This window comes from Ostrinia nubilalis, chromosome 25 (genome assembly GCF_963855985.1).
Source record: "Ostrinia nubilalis chromosome 25, ilOstNubi1.1, whole genome shotgun sequence".
Taxonomy (NCBI): domain Eukaryota; kingdom Metazoa; phylum Arthropoda; class Insecta; order Lepidoptera; family Crambidae; genus Ostrinia; species Ostrinia nubilalis.
Window position 1 is genome coordinate 5,673,140 of NC_087112.1, and position 18,213 is coordinate 5,691,352.

At 40.4% G+C, this 18,213-nt stretch overlaps 1 protein-coding gene across 1 annotated transcript in view; it reads left to right on the forward strand.

Moving 5' to 3' along the window:
• Positions 1–18,213, forward strand: part of LOC135084091 (ankyrin-3-like) — a 55,794-nt gene that overhangs the window by 5,264 nt on the left and 32,317 nt on the right. The window contains exons 6-13 of the mRNA XM_063978835.1: positions 5,018–5,217; positions 6,934–7,087; positions 7,435–7,668; positions 8,319–8,417; positions 9,973–10,101; positions 10,648–10,846; positions 11,437–11,530; positions 12,028–12,136. Of these exons, the coding sequence (XP_063834905.1) occupies positions 5,018–5,217; positions 6,934–7,087; positions 7,435–7,668; positions 8,319–8,417; positions 9,973–10,101; positions 10,648–10,846; positions 11,437–11,530; positions 12,028–12,136 (1,218 nt within the window). The remainder of the gene's footprint in view (positions 1–5,017; positions 5,218–6,933; positions 7,088–7,434; positions 7,669–8,318; positions 8,418–9,972; positions 10,102–10,647; positions 10,847–11,436; positions 11,531–12,027; positions 12,137–18,213) is intronic.

Sequence of the window (18,213 nt, forward strand, 5' to 3'; positions counted from 1 at the left end):
CAACCAGCGAGGCCCATGAAACCACATCTCATGGTGCAAGAAAGCAGCGGGTAACATGCCGCGCGAAGCAGCGTCCGCGGGGTTGTCGGCCGACGGGACGTGCCGCCAACAATCCGCGGGGACAATATTCAATATCTCCGTAGTACGGTTTGAAACAAATGTTTTCCATTCATGGGGCGGTGAACGCAACCATGCTAAAACAATACTTGAATCCGACCAAGTATAAATTTGATCACTTTGTATTTTATCACTATAATTTTGTAACACCTTTTTAATAAGTTGTGATAACAAAACACCTCCCATCAGTTCGAGACGGGGAATAGATACGCGACGCGTAGGCGCGACGCGTGTCTTCGCTAACAATAAGGACACGCACACACTACCATCCTCGCGCTGCGCGCGGAGATAAACACATGCTGCGTATGCCTTTTCGGAGGCGTCTGAAAAGCCGTGAAGCTGTAATTTACAATTTTGAGGGAAAACATGACGCGGAAAGCTAATTTTAGATAACAGTGGAAGCTGACTTGTAAAGCTAGCCCACGAATCGACTATGTCTTGTGGTGGGGTTTCGTCCCAGTCCACAGAAGAAATCCACAATAATTGAATTAAATGTTTTGCAAATAAAGTCACTGGAGATAAAAGACCGAGAGGGTCGTAAATACGTGCAATTTCTGAAAGAATGGACCTCTTTGTACATTTTTCGGAGTAACTTTTCACACTGAAACCAAAAGTATCTAAGTTAGGGTCCCACTGCATACCTAGGACCTTAGTGGATGAGTCATTCTCCATGTGTGCGAAGGGCACACTTTCGCACCGCTCACCATGAGAAACTGTCGGCTGAGAACCGAGAAGTAAGGCGGGAGAATTACTATGCCACTTGTGCAACTCAAAACCTGCGGATTGACAAATACCTATCAACTCTTGTTGTAGGGCGAGAGCCCGTGACTCATCACTTTCACCCGATACGACATCGTCTACAAATACGTCGCGCATGAGGACCTGCGATGCGCGCGGGAAGCGTGCGGCCTCGTCATGAGCGAGCTGCTGAATGGTGCGAAGAGCAAGATAGGGCGATGAGCTAACTCCAAAGGTCACAGTGCAAAGTCTATAATCGCGTAGGGGCTCCTCGGGCGAGGTGCGCCACACTATACGCTGAAAATCCCTATCCGATTCACGAATCATAATGTTACGATACATTTGTTTGATATCAGCTGTGAAAGCAATTAAATGAATGCGAAATTTTAATAACACATCAACAATATCTAAATGAAGCTTTGGACCAATTAACAAATTGTCGTTTAGAGAAAAACCGTTTGTAGTCTTAGAGCTTGCGTCGTAAACTACTCTGGTTTTGGTGGTTTCACTAGATTCTTTGACCACGGCGTGGTGCGGTATATAATAGTTACCACCTGCAGCTGCTGGACTATCGACGGGCTCCATGTGGCCGAGCTCTAAGTACTCCTGGAGGCACGCGTGATAATCATGTTTGAGCTGCGAATTGCGCTCGAGTTTGTACTCTAATTTACGAAATCTAGAAATAGCAATATCCCGCGACTCGCCGAGGGGCGGTGCGTCAGGTTTGAAGGGAAGAGCGACCACGTATCGCCCACACTCATTACGCGTATGCGTGTTATCAAAAAAAGATTGACACAAAAGTTCATCAGGAGTGAGAGACTTTTGTTCAGAAATTGTTTCTAATTCCCAAAATCGCTGGAGGTCAAAGTCGTCGTTAACAGAGCTGTGACACACCTGGACCGGAAGAGAAACCTCAGTCGATGAATTCAAATCGAGTTTACCCAACAATAAATAACCAAAAATACTATTCATAGCAATTGGTGAACCTGGTAGACCCGTGATTGTGTTATGTAATAAAATTTGCGGAATAATGTCAGCACCTAAAAGCATTTCCACTGGTTGTGGTGTATGAAAACTCGGATCAGCTAAAGTTAAGTTTTGAATATGAGACCACCCTGTATAAGGTAATTGACAAGTAGGCATTTGTGTTGTAATTAATTTGGGCAAAATCAATGCATCAACATGAATCGAAGGTTGCGATTGATTTCTAGGCGCAATGAAGAAAGAAGCCACTCCCTTAGGATAAACCGGTTTGTTATTATTTATTCCATAAACTTGCGGAACGTTCACACGTCTACGTGAAATACCTAAACGTTGTGCACACGCTTCCGAAATGAAAGTAGCCTGGCTGCCCGTATCAATTAAACAGCGCACGGTTGATAACTTGTGATCATCAATATAAACATCGACAAGTGCCGTAGACAATAACACCGTACTCGTACGCACAATAGAATCGTTTTCCTTATCTCGAGTTGACGTTAAAGTTAGCTGGGCATCAGTCGTAGAAACAGAGACAACATTATTACACTCCGCCGTGATCGGGAGCGGGACGGACTGATTAGTACCGCTACTCGGATCGAACGCTTTGTTTACATTATTGTCAAAATGAATTAATGTGTGATGGCGCTTCTGACAATTCCTACACGAAAAATTGGATTTACATTGGCTCACGTTATGGCCGAGATGTAAACAATTGTAACAAACACTTTTGTTTTTAATAAAAGAAAATCGATCTTTTATTGAAAGATTCAAAAACTTAGAACATTTCGTCAACGTATGTTGAGCATCACATAACGAACAATGTGCCTTATCGCTATGCCGATTAGGCTGAGTATTGCCTGACACGTCAGAGGATTGCGGCGCGAAGTTCGCCGCGAAGGCTTGTCGATGACCGGCGGCCATATTGCCGCTAGGGGGCGCCGCTCGCGAGCTAGACTGTGAGCTAAATCTACCGCCTTTATTGTTAATAATTTTACTCGACTGCCCGAAATTATCGTTAGAAAACTCCTCAGCGACAAGTTCACGCTCTAAAAATGAAATGAATGTGTTGACCTCTGGAATGTCTGAAGGTGAACACAATGATAACTCGAATTGCTTACGAACAGATGCGGGAATTTTACGTAGTAAAATGTGTAACAAAACGAAACTCCATTCACTGGTGGGAAACTTCATTACTTCAAGAGGTTTAATGTTTTCTTGGAATGTATTTAATAAGTTACGTAAATCACTCGTTGATTTTACGTTACAAGATGGAATGTTGAGTATTTTATCAAGATGATTCGAAGCTATGATTCTTTTGTTTTCATAACGTGAAGTTAATATTTGTATTGCTACGAAATAATTAGCATCAGTGATTGGAATGGACTTTATAAGGTTGAATGGTTCATTTTTTAACGTAAGAAGCAAATACCTAAACTTTTCCGCATCCGTGTAGGCAGTATTGTGGTGAACGAGAGAACAAAACAAATCGAAATATGAATTCCATTCTGTGCTTTCGCCAGAGAAACTGGGCAAAGGCAAAGTAGGTAATTTAGCATTACTAGAAAATTCTGAATTAGCAAAGGGACGACTCATTCGTCTGCTTTGCTCCTGACATTGTTTTAATTTATCTACTTGAGTGACAATTGCATAATATGAATCGTCGAAGTCGTTCCTAATTTTGATTTGTTCCTCTTTATTGAATGATTTAGATTTAATGAGAGACTTTTCGACTTTAGTTTGCAATTTGCTAAACTTTCTTTGAAGAGCTGACAAATCTTTGGTACGTGAAATGAATTTTTGAATATCTGTAGTTGCAAACTGTAATGTTCTCTTTAAATCGTCTAAAATTAAATCTCGCTCGAAAATATCCTGAACACATGAACTACTACTCTCGCTATTGGAATCTAATGAGGTCTTGGAATCATTTTCCACTTTCGATTGCGCCATTTTGCGTTACAAAGATGGTCGCACGTGGAATGAAAAATGTGGTACGTATGTACGCTAAAATTACGATAAAACTACACAATTGGAAGGAAAATGAAAATTCGGGTCGTAGGACCAACAAATAATATGTTAGCTATACTAAATTTTCAAAAACAAACGGCGAACAAACCTCTTTTCCACAGTGCCAGCCGCGTGCTCAACCGGGCCCGGCGTATCTCCGAAATGCAGTTTGCTTGTGAAGTATTAGCACATATTGATGAGAAAGACCATAGTTCCATAGGGGCTGGATCCCGCACTCATTAGATTCACTTGATTTTGGAAATTGACAAACGCTTATGTGGTTGCCGAATTAAAGAACACACCGCTGTTGCGCACGGGCGTCCTTCCGAACTCAAAACTCTTGCGTCACTGGGGGGCGTCGCAATCGCAATCGCGAGCCTCGCTCCATAGGATTGGAAAGAATGTTGCCAGTTTGTGATTAAAAAATGCAATTAAGAAAAGAGCAAATTCCTTCCAGTTTGTGTTGTTTTATCTTAAAAACTAAAATTAAGAAACTAATAAATATATTTCGGTACGAAACATATGTTTATACCTACTACTAATGCCCGTTTTCACCATTAATCCCTAATTTTTAAGTGACCCCTATGGTAACACATGACAGGAATTTTGTTTGCATAGGGGTTGTGCCGGTATGCACAATACTTAATCTCTTCATATCTTATCTTGATCACGTTGTGTCAGCAAATTTATCACGTATAGTGCTGATGCTGTGACGTCATTTACCTTTAATATATATCGTATAAATAGTCACGCAGTTCGCGTTAATAAACAGACATATAGCAGAGACTAATACCAACTGTTGTATCATTCATACGGTCCCCCAACATGGCACGTTGTTTCGTATGTGCATACCGGCGCATACCGGCACAGGGGTCACTTAAGAATTAAGGATTGATGGTGAAAATGGGCATAATACTCCTAGAACTTTCAAAGCGGGCTTCGACAAGCTTATCAAGAGCTGTCCGTTTAAGCAAGAGCTTTGGCTCTTATTAGTCTTGTGTTTCTTGCACCTTTTCAGTAAACCACGACAAGTAATTTCTGCATTCGTGGCAAGATTTCTGTGGGAGATTATTGAGACGAGATAACTTCTATGCAAAATAAGCTAAGATTTCTGGAAGGTCTTTGCAAGATTGGGGTCTCTAAGTAAAATAACTATTTACACTATTTAATTCTCCAGGCAAATCAGCGACCACGGAATCAGGCTTAACACCGCTCCACGTAGCAGCATTCATGGGTTGCATGAACGTGGCGCTGGTATTAGTTGGCGCGGGCGCGGCGGCCGACGCGGCCACGGCGCGCGGGGAGACGCCGCTGCACCTCGCGGCGCGCGCGCACCAGACCGACCTAGTGCGGGTGTTACTAAGAAACGGGGCTAAGGTAAGCTAGAGATAAGAACAGCTCAAGCTAGGTCCAACGCCATGCTAGTTCTAGCAAGCTAGCGCCATGCTAGTTCTAGCAAGCTAGCGCCATGCTAGTTCTAGCAAGCTAGCGCCATGCTAGTTCTAGCAAGCCAGCGCCATGCTAGTTCTAGCAAGCCAGCGCCATGCTAGTTCTAGCTAGCTAGCGCCATGCTAGTTTTAGCAAGCTAGCGCCATGCTAGTTTCAGCAAGCTAGCGCTTTATTAGTTCCAGCAAGCTAGGTCCATCGCCAAGCTACAACCGGCGCCAAGCTACTTAGTTACTTCTCAAACCAAGTTAGGTTCAGGACCTAGACCTAGGTCCAGGGATAGGCTAGATCCTTGCACGCTGCACGTGGCCTTCATGGGCTGGAGCAAGAAGCTAGATCCCTGCAAGCTGCACGTGGCAGCTGCTAGGTTTAGGATCAAACTAGGTCTAGCTCCAAGGTAGGTCCAGCCGGATGCTGATCCAGCGCTGCTCTTGTTCCAACGCTAAGCTACTATGACTAGGTTTGGCGTCAAGTTAGGTTTAGGACGAAGCTAGGTCTAGCTCCAAGGTAGTAGCTTCCAGCGTCCATGGGCTGCATGAACGTGGCGCTGGTATTAGTTGGCGCGGGCGCGGCGGCCGACGCGGCCACGGCGCGCGGGGAGACGCCGCTGCACCTCGCGGCGCGCGCGCACCAGACCGACCTAGTGCGCGTGCTGCTGAGGAACGGGGCTAAGGTGGGTCTAGTGTCAAGCTAGGTCCAACGCCACGCTAGGTCCAACGCCACGCTATGTCCAACGCCACGCTAGGTCCAACGCCATGCTAGCTCCAGCAAAAGCTGGGTCTAACTAGATCCAGTGTCAAGCTGCGTTTAGGTCCGACGTCAAGCTAGATGCAACGCTTACCAAGGTCTAGGTACATCAACAAGCTCGGTCCAGTATTAAGCTACGACCAGTGCCAAGCTAGCTCCAGGTCTGGCACCAAGCTAGGTCCACCCCGATGTTGATCCAGCGCTAATCTTCCTCCAACGCCAAGCTACTATAACTAGGTTTGGCGTCAAGATAGGTCCAACGCCACGCTGGGTCTAGCTCAAGCTGGGTCTAGATCCAGCGTCAAGCTAGGTCTGGGTCCGGCGTCAAACTAGATGCAACGCCTAGCATGGTCTAGGTCCAGCAACAAGCTAGGACCAGCACCAAGCTAGCTCTAGGTCTGGCAGCTATGTCAGCCCCGTGCTAGATCCAGCGCAAATCTTGCTCCAACGCCAAGCTACTATAACTAGGCTCGGCGTTAAGCTAGGTCTAGCTCCAAGATAGGTCCATGGCTGCATGTAGCAGCGTTCATGGGCTGCATGAACGTGGCGCTGGTGCTAGTTGGCGCGCACCAGACCGACCTGGTGCGGGTGTTGCTGAGGAACAGGGTTAAGGTGGGTCCAGTGCTAAGGTAGATGAAATGTCAAGCTAAGTTCAGCATTTAGTCAGACGGAACGCCAATATAGACTAAGCTAGGTCTAGGTTTAGAACTATGCTTGGTCTAGTGCCAAGCCTTGTCTTGGTCTGGCGTCAATCTAGATGCACATGGTGCGAGCGCATCAACTCGATCTCGAAGAATAAATGGCACCGTGGACTCATCTAAATATGTTGTCTTTTAGTCAAAATCAACAAGCTCTTAAGACTTTTAACAATCTCCTATAATCTGATCTACTTGTTACCAGGTGGAGGCACGAGCCCGCGAAGAACAGACACCGCTACACGTCGCAGCGAGACTCGGTCACGGCGACATCGCAGCGTTGTTGCTGCAACACGGCGCCGACGTCGCAGCTGCCACCAAGGACCACTACACGCCGTTGCACATCGCTGCTAAAGAAGGTACCATCATCATCATCATCATCACGAGCTGGTGGACTTAGTCGTCTATTAGACATTGTACCAAATATTCCATTACTTCTTGGTTGTCTTGATTTACACAATACAGCTGTCAAAAAAGGTATCATCATCAGTTCTTGGACATAGATATTTGGTAGGATTTTCGAGAGATTAGCTGAATATTCTGACGCTTATATTTCAGTGCAAATGCTCCTGCTCGCACCGCTAGATTCTCGTCTCGTCTAGGTTCAAAACAATAGGGGATTGGACTCTGTTCATACCACGAAAAGTTGTTTTATCACGTATCCATTATTGTGATTAAACTTAATCATTATTTATCTTCTCCCCAGGCAAAGAAGAAGTCGCCTCCATCCTGCTCGATCACAACGCGCCAATCGAAGCAGAGACTCGTAAAGGCTTCACTCCACTACATCTAGCGGCTAAGTACGGAGATATGGGCGTGGCCAGACTACTCTTAGCGCGAGGAGCGCAGCCCGACGCGCCAGGCAAATCTCACATCACTCCGCTACACATGGCCACGTATTACGGACACCCGGATATAGCGCTGCTTTTGCTGGACAAAGGTATTTAGATTTATTGACTGTCAATTTTTTTAAGTTAGAAAAACATTTGGTGCGATTACGCGAATTAGAATTTTTATGTTTTAGTAGTTTTTGTTTGTAGTTAAGTCACGTTACTTAAACGTAACGTAAACTTAACCCTGGGTTCACAAGTAAAAATTGTGGAAGAAGTTTTGTATTAGGTCAAAAAATTTGAACCAAGGTTCAAAATAAGAAAAAATTCTTGAACAATTTCCAATGCACATTTATTTCTTAAACTTTATCACTCAAACACTAATATGCTAGACTAGATTTTACGCACTTATAACGTAGAAATGGAGAAGTTTCATGGTGATGTAACTTTCATACTTAACAAAGCAACGATTGAGAGATCAATGAGTGAAAGTTTTTTTTTATTTAAATACTGAGTATTTCATTGCGCAAAGATTTTTTGAGACAAAAAAAAATTAGCTAAGCACCAGAAGCACTACTTTCCTGAAAACTTTTATCGATGCTGCGCGATAAGCAAAATCATCGACAATATTTTATCATGGCGCGCATCCTAGTCCGGCTGATCAGTAAGGGTTGTTACATGTTGAGCCATTGAATCTTCTCCATTAACCGTAGCAATGTGCCATGTTTTATGTTTGTGTAAGCTAGCGGTTGTGTTGTAGGAGCGTCGCCGCACTCCTTGGCCAAGAACGGCCACTCGGCGCTGCACATCGCTTGCCGGCACAACCACCCAGATATCGCGTTCGCTCTGCTAGAGCACGGTGAGTTTATCAACCGACTTCAAAAAAGGAGGAGGTTCTCAATTCGACCCGTATGTTTTTTTTTTTTTTTTTTTCTATGTTTGTTACGCGATAACTCCGCCAATTATGAACCGATTTGAACAAATCTTTTTTCGGCGTATAGGTAATACCTCAAGGGTGGTCCCATTTAAATTTAATAATAGAAAAAACAACCCCCAAGGGTGGAAAATTGGGGATGAACTTTTTTATACGCAATATCTCCGCCGATTATAAATCAATTTGAACGATAATTTTTTTGTTGAATCGGTATTATCAAAAGGGTGGTTTCATGAGAATTTGAAGAAAATATTTCACCCCCAAGGGTGGAAAATTGGGGATGAACTTTTTGATACGCAATATTTTTAATTTTTAGTTTTTTTTTGTGTTCACGCATTTGAAGTCGGTTTTATTTTTTTAAAAAGTTAATTATTACATTACACTCACACTATAATGCTTCAACCACACCAACGCGTACAGATCGCCATCGCCGGCTTGATCATTTAAGCCAGTGGTTCCTAACCTTTTCAATGTCACTACCCCTGTGAACAAGTATGAGAATTGAGTTTACCCCCTAGCTAATTTAAAATAGTTGAAACCACAATAATCTCGGCGGTCTCCTGCGGCTCTACAGAATCTAAGAATTTCGTGGTGGAAGTAAATTTGCCCATCGTAAAATGTCTCTGTAACCGAAGGCAATTTTTTGCTAAATAAGTTTGGCACGGCCTATAACGTACTATTATTTTGTTTATTGATTGACGGAGCCACTGATTTAAGCCAATGACAGGTCGCGCGACCCATGACAATCCGCGCGACCTGTCATTGGCCTATGATCGCGCCGGCGATGGCGATCTGCACGCGTTGGTTTGGTTAAAGCATTAATTCATTGTAAATAGTTTTGTCACTCGACGAATGTGGACTCCATTCGACACACACACAAACACGGCATCACACACCTGCCCTAAAGTAGTTGTAAATATAGTATACCCCGACGATACACTACCGATATATGTACATACATAATTATATCGTTAATCTGTACCTACATTCTGACTTTGTATGAACCGAATAAACTATTTTTCTTTCTTTCTTATGAAACCAGTGGCATCGATAGCTCAGTAATTTTAGTTTTATCAAAACAGTATTCGAGAATACCTACGCTAAAAATATTTTCTACAGCCAGGCTGTACAATAGTAGACAACTGATCCACACTCCTACGGCAGAAGTTTCAATTAACTTTTTTCCGTCACAATCAGTTTAATTTGAAAAACAATCTACACCTCGCCTCCCTATCTGCACGACACGGCAGGCTTTTGTGTATGTGTTACATGTTTAAACTTAATCTTCAAGCCTTATAAACTGAAAATTCTAATAAATAAATATTCTGGAAATCAAGACAAGTTACTGAATATCGCGCAATATAGTCTGGCTAAAACCCATGAGGTCTAATGAAGGTCATCCCAAATCACTACACACGATTTAAAAGACTTCAAGATTGAGAAAGTAGCTGAACTAAACCTTTCTTCTCTGTTCTCTTAGATGCCGACCCTGGAGTTAAGTCAAAGGCAGGGTTCACACCACTGCACATGGCAGCCCAGGAAGGTCATGAGGACTGCGTGGAGATGCTCATCGAGCGAGGGGCTGATGTCAACGTACCTGCCAATAACGGTAAACAATATTGCGCACTATATCAACTATATTGCGTAGATATAAAATTAGGCTGAGTTGCACCGACTTCTTTAACATGACAGATTTTTGACGTTTGTTTAAAGTTAAATTAAGATAGTGCAACTCAGTAATTTTGTTTTTATCTACTCAGTAACTCTGGCGCAGTTCTTTGAATACTTTTTGAAGAATATAACGGTCAATGCCGAGATAATTGTGAAAGAAAACCAATTGTAGTTACGCAATAAACCATAAAAATTATGGCACTCGGTCATTAAACAGGATAATGATTTTACCATTGAACTAGTTGCATTAAAATAAAACTTATTATGTTATTTATATCACTAATCAGATTGGAAAACTGACTGGCTTTAAGAGACTCATTAAACATAACCAGACAAGTTTATTATCATATAATTTTATTGTCATTAAAGTGTCCTTTTATCATATTATATTTTTAATTTATAATCCAGGGGAATTATGCAGTGTACAGTGGCACTACAGTAGAAATTAACTTTCCGATCAGTCAATAATAGCAGCTTTTTTCAGGTCTAACACCCGTACACCTAGCAGCCTCCGAAGGTCGCACAGCAGTTCTGAAGTCTCTATTAGCTGCTGGCGGTCACTGCAACGCGCGAACTAGAGATGGCTACACTCCTTTACATGCTGCAGCTCATCATGGTCACCATGCCGCGGCCAGGGCGCTTATAGAGGCAGAGGCTGACGTCACTGCGAGGGCAGCTCACGGGTAAGTTGGGAGTAATAGCTGTATAAGTGACCAGTAGCAGGATGGCTGTATATGCAGCTAGTAACTGCTGGTGGTCTCTGCAACGCGCGGACTAGAGATTGCTACACTCCTTTACATGCTGCAACTCACCATGGGCACCATGCCGCGGCCAGGGCGCTTATAGAAGCAGATGCTGACGTCACTGCGAGGGCAGCTCACGGGTAAGTTAAGATAAGACTGTATATCAGTCCCTAGTAACTGCACTAGCTAGTAACGTGTTGTTTCTCAGAACCAAGAAAGTACCGGTAATCATCGTAGAGTTTTCTATCATGCTGCAGCATCGCCAAGAGCAGTTTTTAATTAAATTAGAAATAAATGCAGTATAAGAGCTATATATCAGGTGGCTGAAGCCAGCAGTAAAACTAAATACGCCCTATTTGTAAGAGCAAAGGCTACAAACTGAAAACTAAAGTAAAAGAGGGAAATAACACGCCTCTTTCGTTTCATGACACCGTTACTATTATGAATGATATCGTGATAACCGTCTGTCTTCCTTTTCTAACAGCTGATTATCATAGAATTTAAAAAATATTTTTTATTGTTTTGTTCAGGTTCACGCCTCTGCACCAAGCCGCTCAGCAAGGACATACGCTCATCATCCAGCTGCTACTCAAGAACAATGCAGACCCGAATGCGTTGTCAGCTGTGAGTATCATCTTAAAATACTATTTTGTAATATTATTATTATAAAAAATATAGTAATAACAACATTATTACTATAAATAGTGACTTGTAACTTAACACTGTTTTTGTCTCGTAGGCTGGGTTGCTCCATCTTAATTTGACTTTAACAAGCGTCAAAAATCTGTCAAACTCCATACAAAAAGCACCGGTTATCGTTATAGTTACCGTTGAAGTTAGGTGGTGCAACTGGTGACTGAGAGAGAGAGAGTGTATGAATGGTTAGACATTTTCGCGATGAGACATCACAATGATATTAAACAGATGGCCGCCTAATCTCATTGTTCGCTTACGGAATACAAATTCAAAACAAGTAAACGTTTTAAAGAAAGAAATATTATTTAATTACCTAACTTATCACTTTCGGATTAAAATGAAGCTTTTTTGTGTCTTGAATGTTTGGTTTTATATTATTCAATACTTTACCCAATTATTTATCTCTACTACTTGTTTCCCAACAGAACGGCCAAACAGCGTGCGCTATCGCCGATCGTCTAGGCTACATTAGCGCGGTGGAGGCGCTACGACCTGTCACCGAGAACACGCTCAGCCAAGCTGTTGGTGATACTGGTAAGTCTTATTTACATCTTCTAGTGCTTATTTATTACCTTTTTGAACCGTGTTTTGCCAGAGAAGAATAAGATTTCTTCAACTCTTCCCGTGGATGACGTAAGAGAGAGATAAATATCAAGCCTTTTGGGGAGTGTAGCCCATATCCTTTATTTACCTCCAGTAAATGACCTGGTGATGACAGGTGGAATTGAACTGTAAAGTTAACATGATTTGGAATCAATCACATTATATCGGTAGAAAATACTCAAAGACAAATAAAGTCGATGTTCTCCGATGTTAGTGAGCAACTTTTTTATTTGTTATTATGAAATCAGCGCGGACGAGTTGAGAGATTGAAATAGTTTCTACGTATTACATTACATTATGTTGCAAAGCATTCTAAATAATCATAATTTGAACAATCCTTTACAATATTGCACTTGAACGTGCAATACCAGTCTCACAAATAAGCCCGATGTTTGATGTGCGCGAGTTTGTTCGGTTGCGCAACTAAATATAATGATATCCCTCAAAGCGAGCATAAATTGGCCTCTGGAAGTGTGCCAGCGAGTCAGTACAGTCGGCTACATAAGTACGTGTATTTTATATGATTTTTAATTTGTTTAAGGATACACATTTGGCAGTGTGTGTTAGAGGCAAAGGAACTAATTGTTGTCTGTCTACATTGATCAGACAAAATACTGACTTATAAAGTATGTGGATCGTTTTACGATTTTCTAAGCCTATAATTTTATAGACTTGAAACCCGCCTAAATCTACCAAAATACCTACAAGATATTGATAAGAAGATAATTTCCTAAAACTTGTGAGTTAAGTTTTTATAACTTGTATTTCGGGTAGGTATTTTCGAGACAACAGGAATAGTTCTATATTCATTTTATAGTATATCTCATGAGAGGCACTGTACATATTGTTATTTAAAGTCAGTATTGCAATAGCAACATTGATATTTCTCAGAACTTTAGAGAAACTGCAGACATTTTTGTACACCACTGTACGTCTCCCGAGCTCAACTATTTTTAGTCACGGATATCGGGAGAAATAAAACACAAATTCGGAAATAGATGGCGGCTAGCTCCTTGTTATGACTGACTGTATTTATCGTCAGAAGGGTGAAAGGTGACTTGACGAAATCATTGATAATTTTAGTAGAGAAACAAGGAAGTAGGGACAAAAATTTTAGGTATGCCGATTACCCGAATGGTTGAAATTCTCTTACCATTTCGAAATTGTTTTTAAGAATAGGTTTCTAAGATTGTTTTATAAACAACATAGATAGATAGAGGGTCATTTCTTTTGCGTCAATCTCACAATCTCGACAGGGCATTTAGTAGGTTTAATGAATAAACCTACTCTATGTTTCATTCCATCTTAGAATCCTTCCTATATTATCTTACTATCACGATTGATATTGATATCAAACTCAAGTTTGGAAAAAATTATGAACAGCTCACGAGGATTATACTATTATCACCTTGGTGTAGTCCTTCAAGCACACCATAAAAATCAATTGTTACCATGGTCTCATGCACCATGGGTTCCACGGGACGCCATACTATTTTCTTTCTAAATAATTGCCTCCATAATAATTGGAAAGCTTGTTTATTCGGTTGCACCGTCATATATCAGCCTAATTTCCATTTCCCTAGCCAAAAACCCTTACAAACGAAACGAAACTTAAACAACAAACCACAGAGTCGGTTTTTAAACAATAACAGTTTCAATTAACTGCTTTCTCGTGTGGGCTACGTTTAACTTGGGAGATTATCTGATTTCGGCTTTGTTTACAATGTATTGTAACCTTGACACCGAGCACGACAAAAGGTTTCTGGGGCAGATGTTGAACGATATTGACCTTTAAGATCAAGGTGCTAAAGCGGGGCTTGTTACGTATTACGCGAGTGCGTGATACGGTTTGATCTTATCGGATTAAGGTGAGAAATGAAATTCCAAATTGGGGTTAATCTTTTAGAGTTTGTTTAATTTTATAACTTTAAAAGAACAAGTAAATAAGTCTAGTGTACTTTTACTGTATCTAGAGCGCTACGGACTTTCATATAAAAGCCATACATTTTCTGTAAATAGGCTCTTATAAAGCGCTTTTAAAGGTAAACCAACGACTTCATAAAGGTAGCAGGAAGGCGCTGGATGCAGGCCGCTACCAACCGGCCTTTGTGGAAATCACTCGGGGAGAAATATGTTCAGCAGTGGACGTTCTATGGCTGAAATGATGATGATGAAAGCGCTTTAAACCGTCCCAGTATTAATTTACCCATCTAAACTTCCGCACTATATTGCTTTCAGCGCTATTTCATCTACTGTGCGCTGAATCTCAATATCGGAAGTAAATAAATGTAGAGATATCCTAATGTTAAGACAACCTTGACTTAACAAACCGACCATTTATTTAAAATGGCTAGATGACTAATCGACTATCCTTCAGACGCACTAGAGTGATCAGCAGAGCAAGACCTTGTTGAATTATCGTGGCGGAAGTTCATAATTAATCTTAAAACTTAAAAGTGTAAAATAAATGATCCAATGATCTAACTTTTCAATTCATTTTGTTTGTATAATTTTTGCAACCATCCTGTATAAGTATTATGTCACTACATAATAATATATAGGATTACACTATATGAATGAGCAATAGTAATTTCCATGTAAATCAATAGCTGATGTTGACCTGTGTTTATGCAATAGATTCGTCATTCGCGCGTCATTTTACAAAATTTTATTGCTAACTACAAACTACGAGTAATTAGGTCTAACTGGAGGTTAAAGATAATAAAATTATTGACGTTTTTCTATCTTCTTGTGAATTTTATATGATATCATTATCTCTGGAATTATATCATCTCCAGGTTTTGAAATAAGACCACGTTATAAACTTACGATGAGTAATATGATGTGTCCAACAAAACGGAAGGCGTAATGCCATCTTCGTCGAACCGTTAAAATTTATTAGTATGTAAAATAACACTTTTTATAGCATTTGAGCTCACATTTGCTATTGTGAATCGAAAGTTATGTCAATAATACATACTTTTGCGACCACCCAAAGCAAATATATTTTGCATTAGAATAAATATAGTAAGGCTGAGTTGCACCACCTAACTTTAACCACAACGTTAACGATAACCGGTGTTTTTTGTATGGAGTTTGACAGATTTTGACGTTTGTTATTAGTAGGATGGTGCAACCCAGCCTAAGTGGGCATTTGATAATGTTTATTTTTGACTCATCTCCGATTGACAATTCTAATGTTAATCACAATGTTCAAAATTGAATTTAAACAAGTCTCATCAAAAGGGGTGTACCGTAGTTATCCGACCATTTTGTATGACCATTGTAAGCAAATCGATCAATATTGGCCCATACAATGGCCAAGCCGCCATGCATAATTCATTACTTAATCTAACATAGTACATTCGGTCTGTATGATTGATGCTATTTGGTTCATGACGAGTCTATGGAATCATAGACAAATTCCTTATTATTGTAGGGTGGCCATGGTTAAGGGAAAATGACAGACTGAATATATTCAAAATCCCTGAAACAACATATTAATTCGTGGAACCATAAGTGGTATCATGAGACCGCAGTAACAATTGGTTAATATTGTGTTTCAATTCGCTAGTACCTACTTGAAAAGTTGAGCCAATTAGGTAGAAAACTAGGTAATTTTAGGGAAATAAAACAGACTTGGACATGACGACAGTCAGATTTAAAACAGACTTTAGGTATGTCCTTCTTTTCAGCGCCGTCTCTTCATGCCAAGTATGTAGCAAATGCAATTAATAGTATTCTATAAAGTCTGTAATTATTACAAAGAAACAACAATGTTACATCAAGGATTGTTGACTATTTATTTACAGTTATTAGTTAATTTACAATGAACTAAAAATTTTAACATCAATGATAAAAGACAATGCCGGAAATTGGCGTCTTTTTTTTTTCGCGCGGCCATCGACCAAACTTTGTTTTTTGATTACAAAATAGTGTAATAAACCAAACTTACTATACCATGTATACCTCTAAACTCAGTCTGAACTGAGTTACGAGCATTAGAAGTTTGATGATTTTCATACTAGATTTGCTTTTTGCGCGCAAAGTTTTGTAAGAAATTGCAACAAAATAGTAAGATTGTATGTGTAAACAAACAATATCATCCATTAAAGGCTCCAGACATCAGTATGGAGCAGAATCAGCGCAATAAAAAAATAGCGCAATATTTTGTTGCAATTTCTTACAAAACTTGCGCACAAAAAGCAAATCTAGTATGAAAATCATCAAACTTCTAATGCTCGTAACTCAGTTCAGACTGAGTTTAGTTAGAGGTATACATGCCATAGTAAGGTTGGTTTATTACACTATTTTGTAATCAAAAAACAAAGTTTGGTCGATGGCCGCGCGAAAAAAAAAAGACGCCACTTTCCATACAAAATCTGGCATTGCCATTTTAGGCCTGAAAATGTTCCCATTTTAGAATCGTTAATGGTCACAGCATCTCCATTAGATGCTATTAGCATGATTTCATTAAAGCGACGCAGGCGCAGTCGTTATCTAATCTGTCAATGGATGTCACGAGTCACTGTGCCAGGGGTGCATGTTACTATTGTCTATTTTCGTAAGGCGAGGTTGAATTCATTCACAACTACGAGTACTACTCTTGTAGCAGTTTGTAGTATATGTTCGTGATTTTGAAGTTGTAGGATGATATCGTAATTTGAATGATGCTTGTAGTAATCATTAGCCTTCAGTTCTTCAGACCATCATCACTGAAAACTTAGGTATTTAGTATCTTGAAATCTGTACATCTGTATCAAGCGTTTTCGAGCTTTTATCTAAGAATGAGCGACAACAAAAAGGATATCTTAGGGAAAACCCCCAAAACCCCTTTAAACTTTCTTTAAATTTGTAGCTAATTAAGCGTACCTACCTAGCATATTCATAGCAAGTAACATTTAGATCTAAATACTCTCTCAAAGATAATTTCTGTGGAAAACGCATCAGGTTTAAACCCAACCCAGCCCAGATCGGCTTTCTCTCAGCAGGTGCGAGGACACACACAGTTCTTGCTAAACTTCGGAATTTCATAAACTACTAACTTACTGCCTTGACTTTGCCTTTGATTCGTACTGTGTTATAACTGAGTAAAAACAATGAAAAAGTGACTCTCGTTTTCTGTGAATCGCTGAAAAGTTAATTTTGGTAGAGATAGGCACATTGGACTAATATTAAAGCACACTTCTCAACGTGGAAATTCGGTCTATTCCACTATGATCACCTGGATTTGATCACCCAGGTAATCAAAAGCCGAACATTCACTCTAGACTGCGTACTTATCGTGAGATATGAGAATATGCGTCGTTAGATGGATCGAAATCTACCTGGCCCCTTGCCTTTTGCGTATAAAAGTCTCTAACTTCGCACAAACACAATGACCTTTAAGCCAAGGTGTTTCAAGGACAAACATTGCAAAAATTATACCTAAATTAAAATTAATTCCAGGGTTTATAATTATCTGCGTGTACTAGACATATTCACGCGGCGTTGGCTCTCTGCCATTGTTTTCAGGAGTTCGGAAACCAACGCGAAACTCGTAACATTTAAAATTAGCTAAGAAACGGTATTTCTGAACGGATTGCAGTTGATTATTTTCGGGGAACCATTTGGTTTGCAACTTCTACATAATCTGTTGATAAATATTAATTAACTGTGATTATTAAATTTTAGTGATGTCATTAGTAATTATTCAGTATGAAAATAGAAGCGATCAAACAAACACAGTCGTTAAATCTAGATGATTCTGTAGTCTGTACACTTGTGTATTATTTTCAAGCTCCTAAAATGGAGAAAAATATGAATATACAATTATTTGTAAAAAGTGATTTTAGGGAAAAATTTGCTTTTCTTTGGCCTCTGATGACTTCATTCCATGTTCATAAGATATTGAAAGTTATTATAATGTTTAAAAGATGAGCGGATGACCTACACGGTTACACAGATGACTGAAGTGCATCGCCCCAGATCACTGAAGTATGAAGAGAAAGGGACCCATTTGCCCTGCA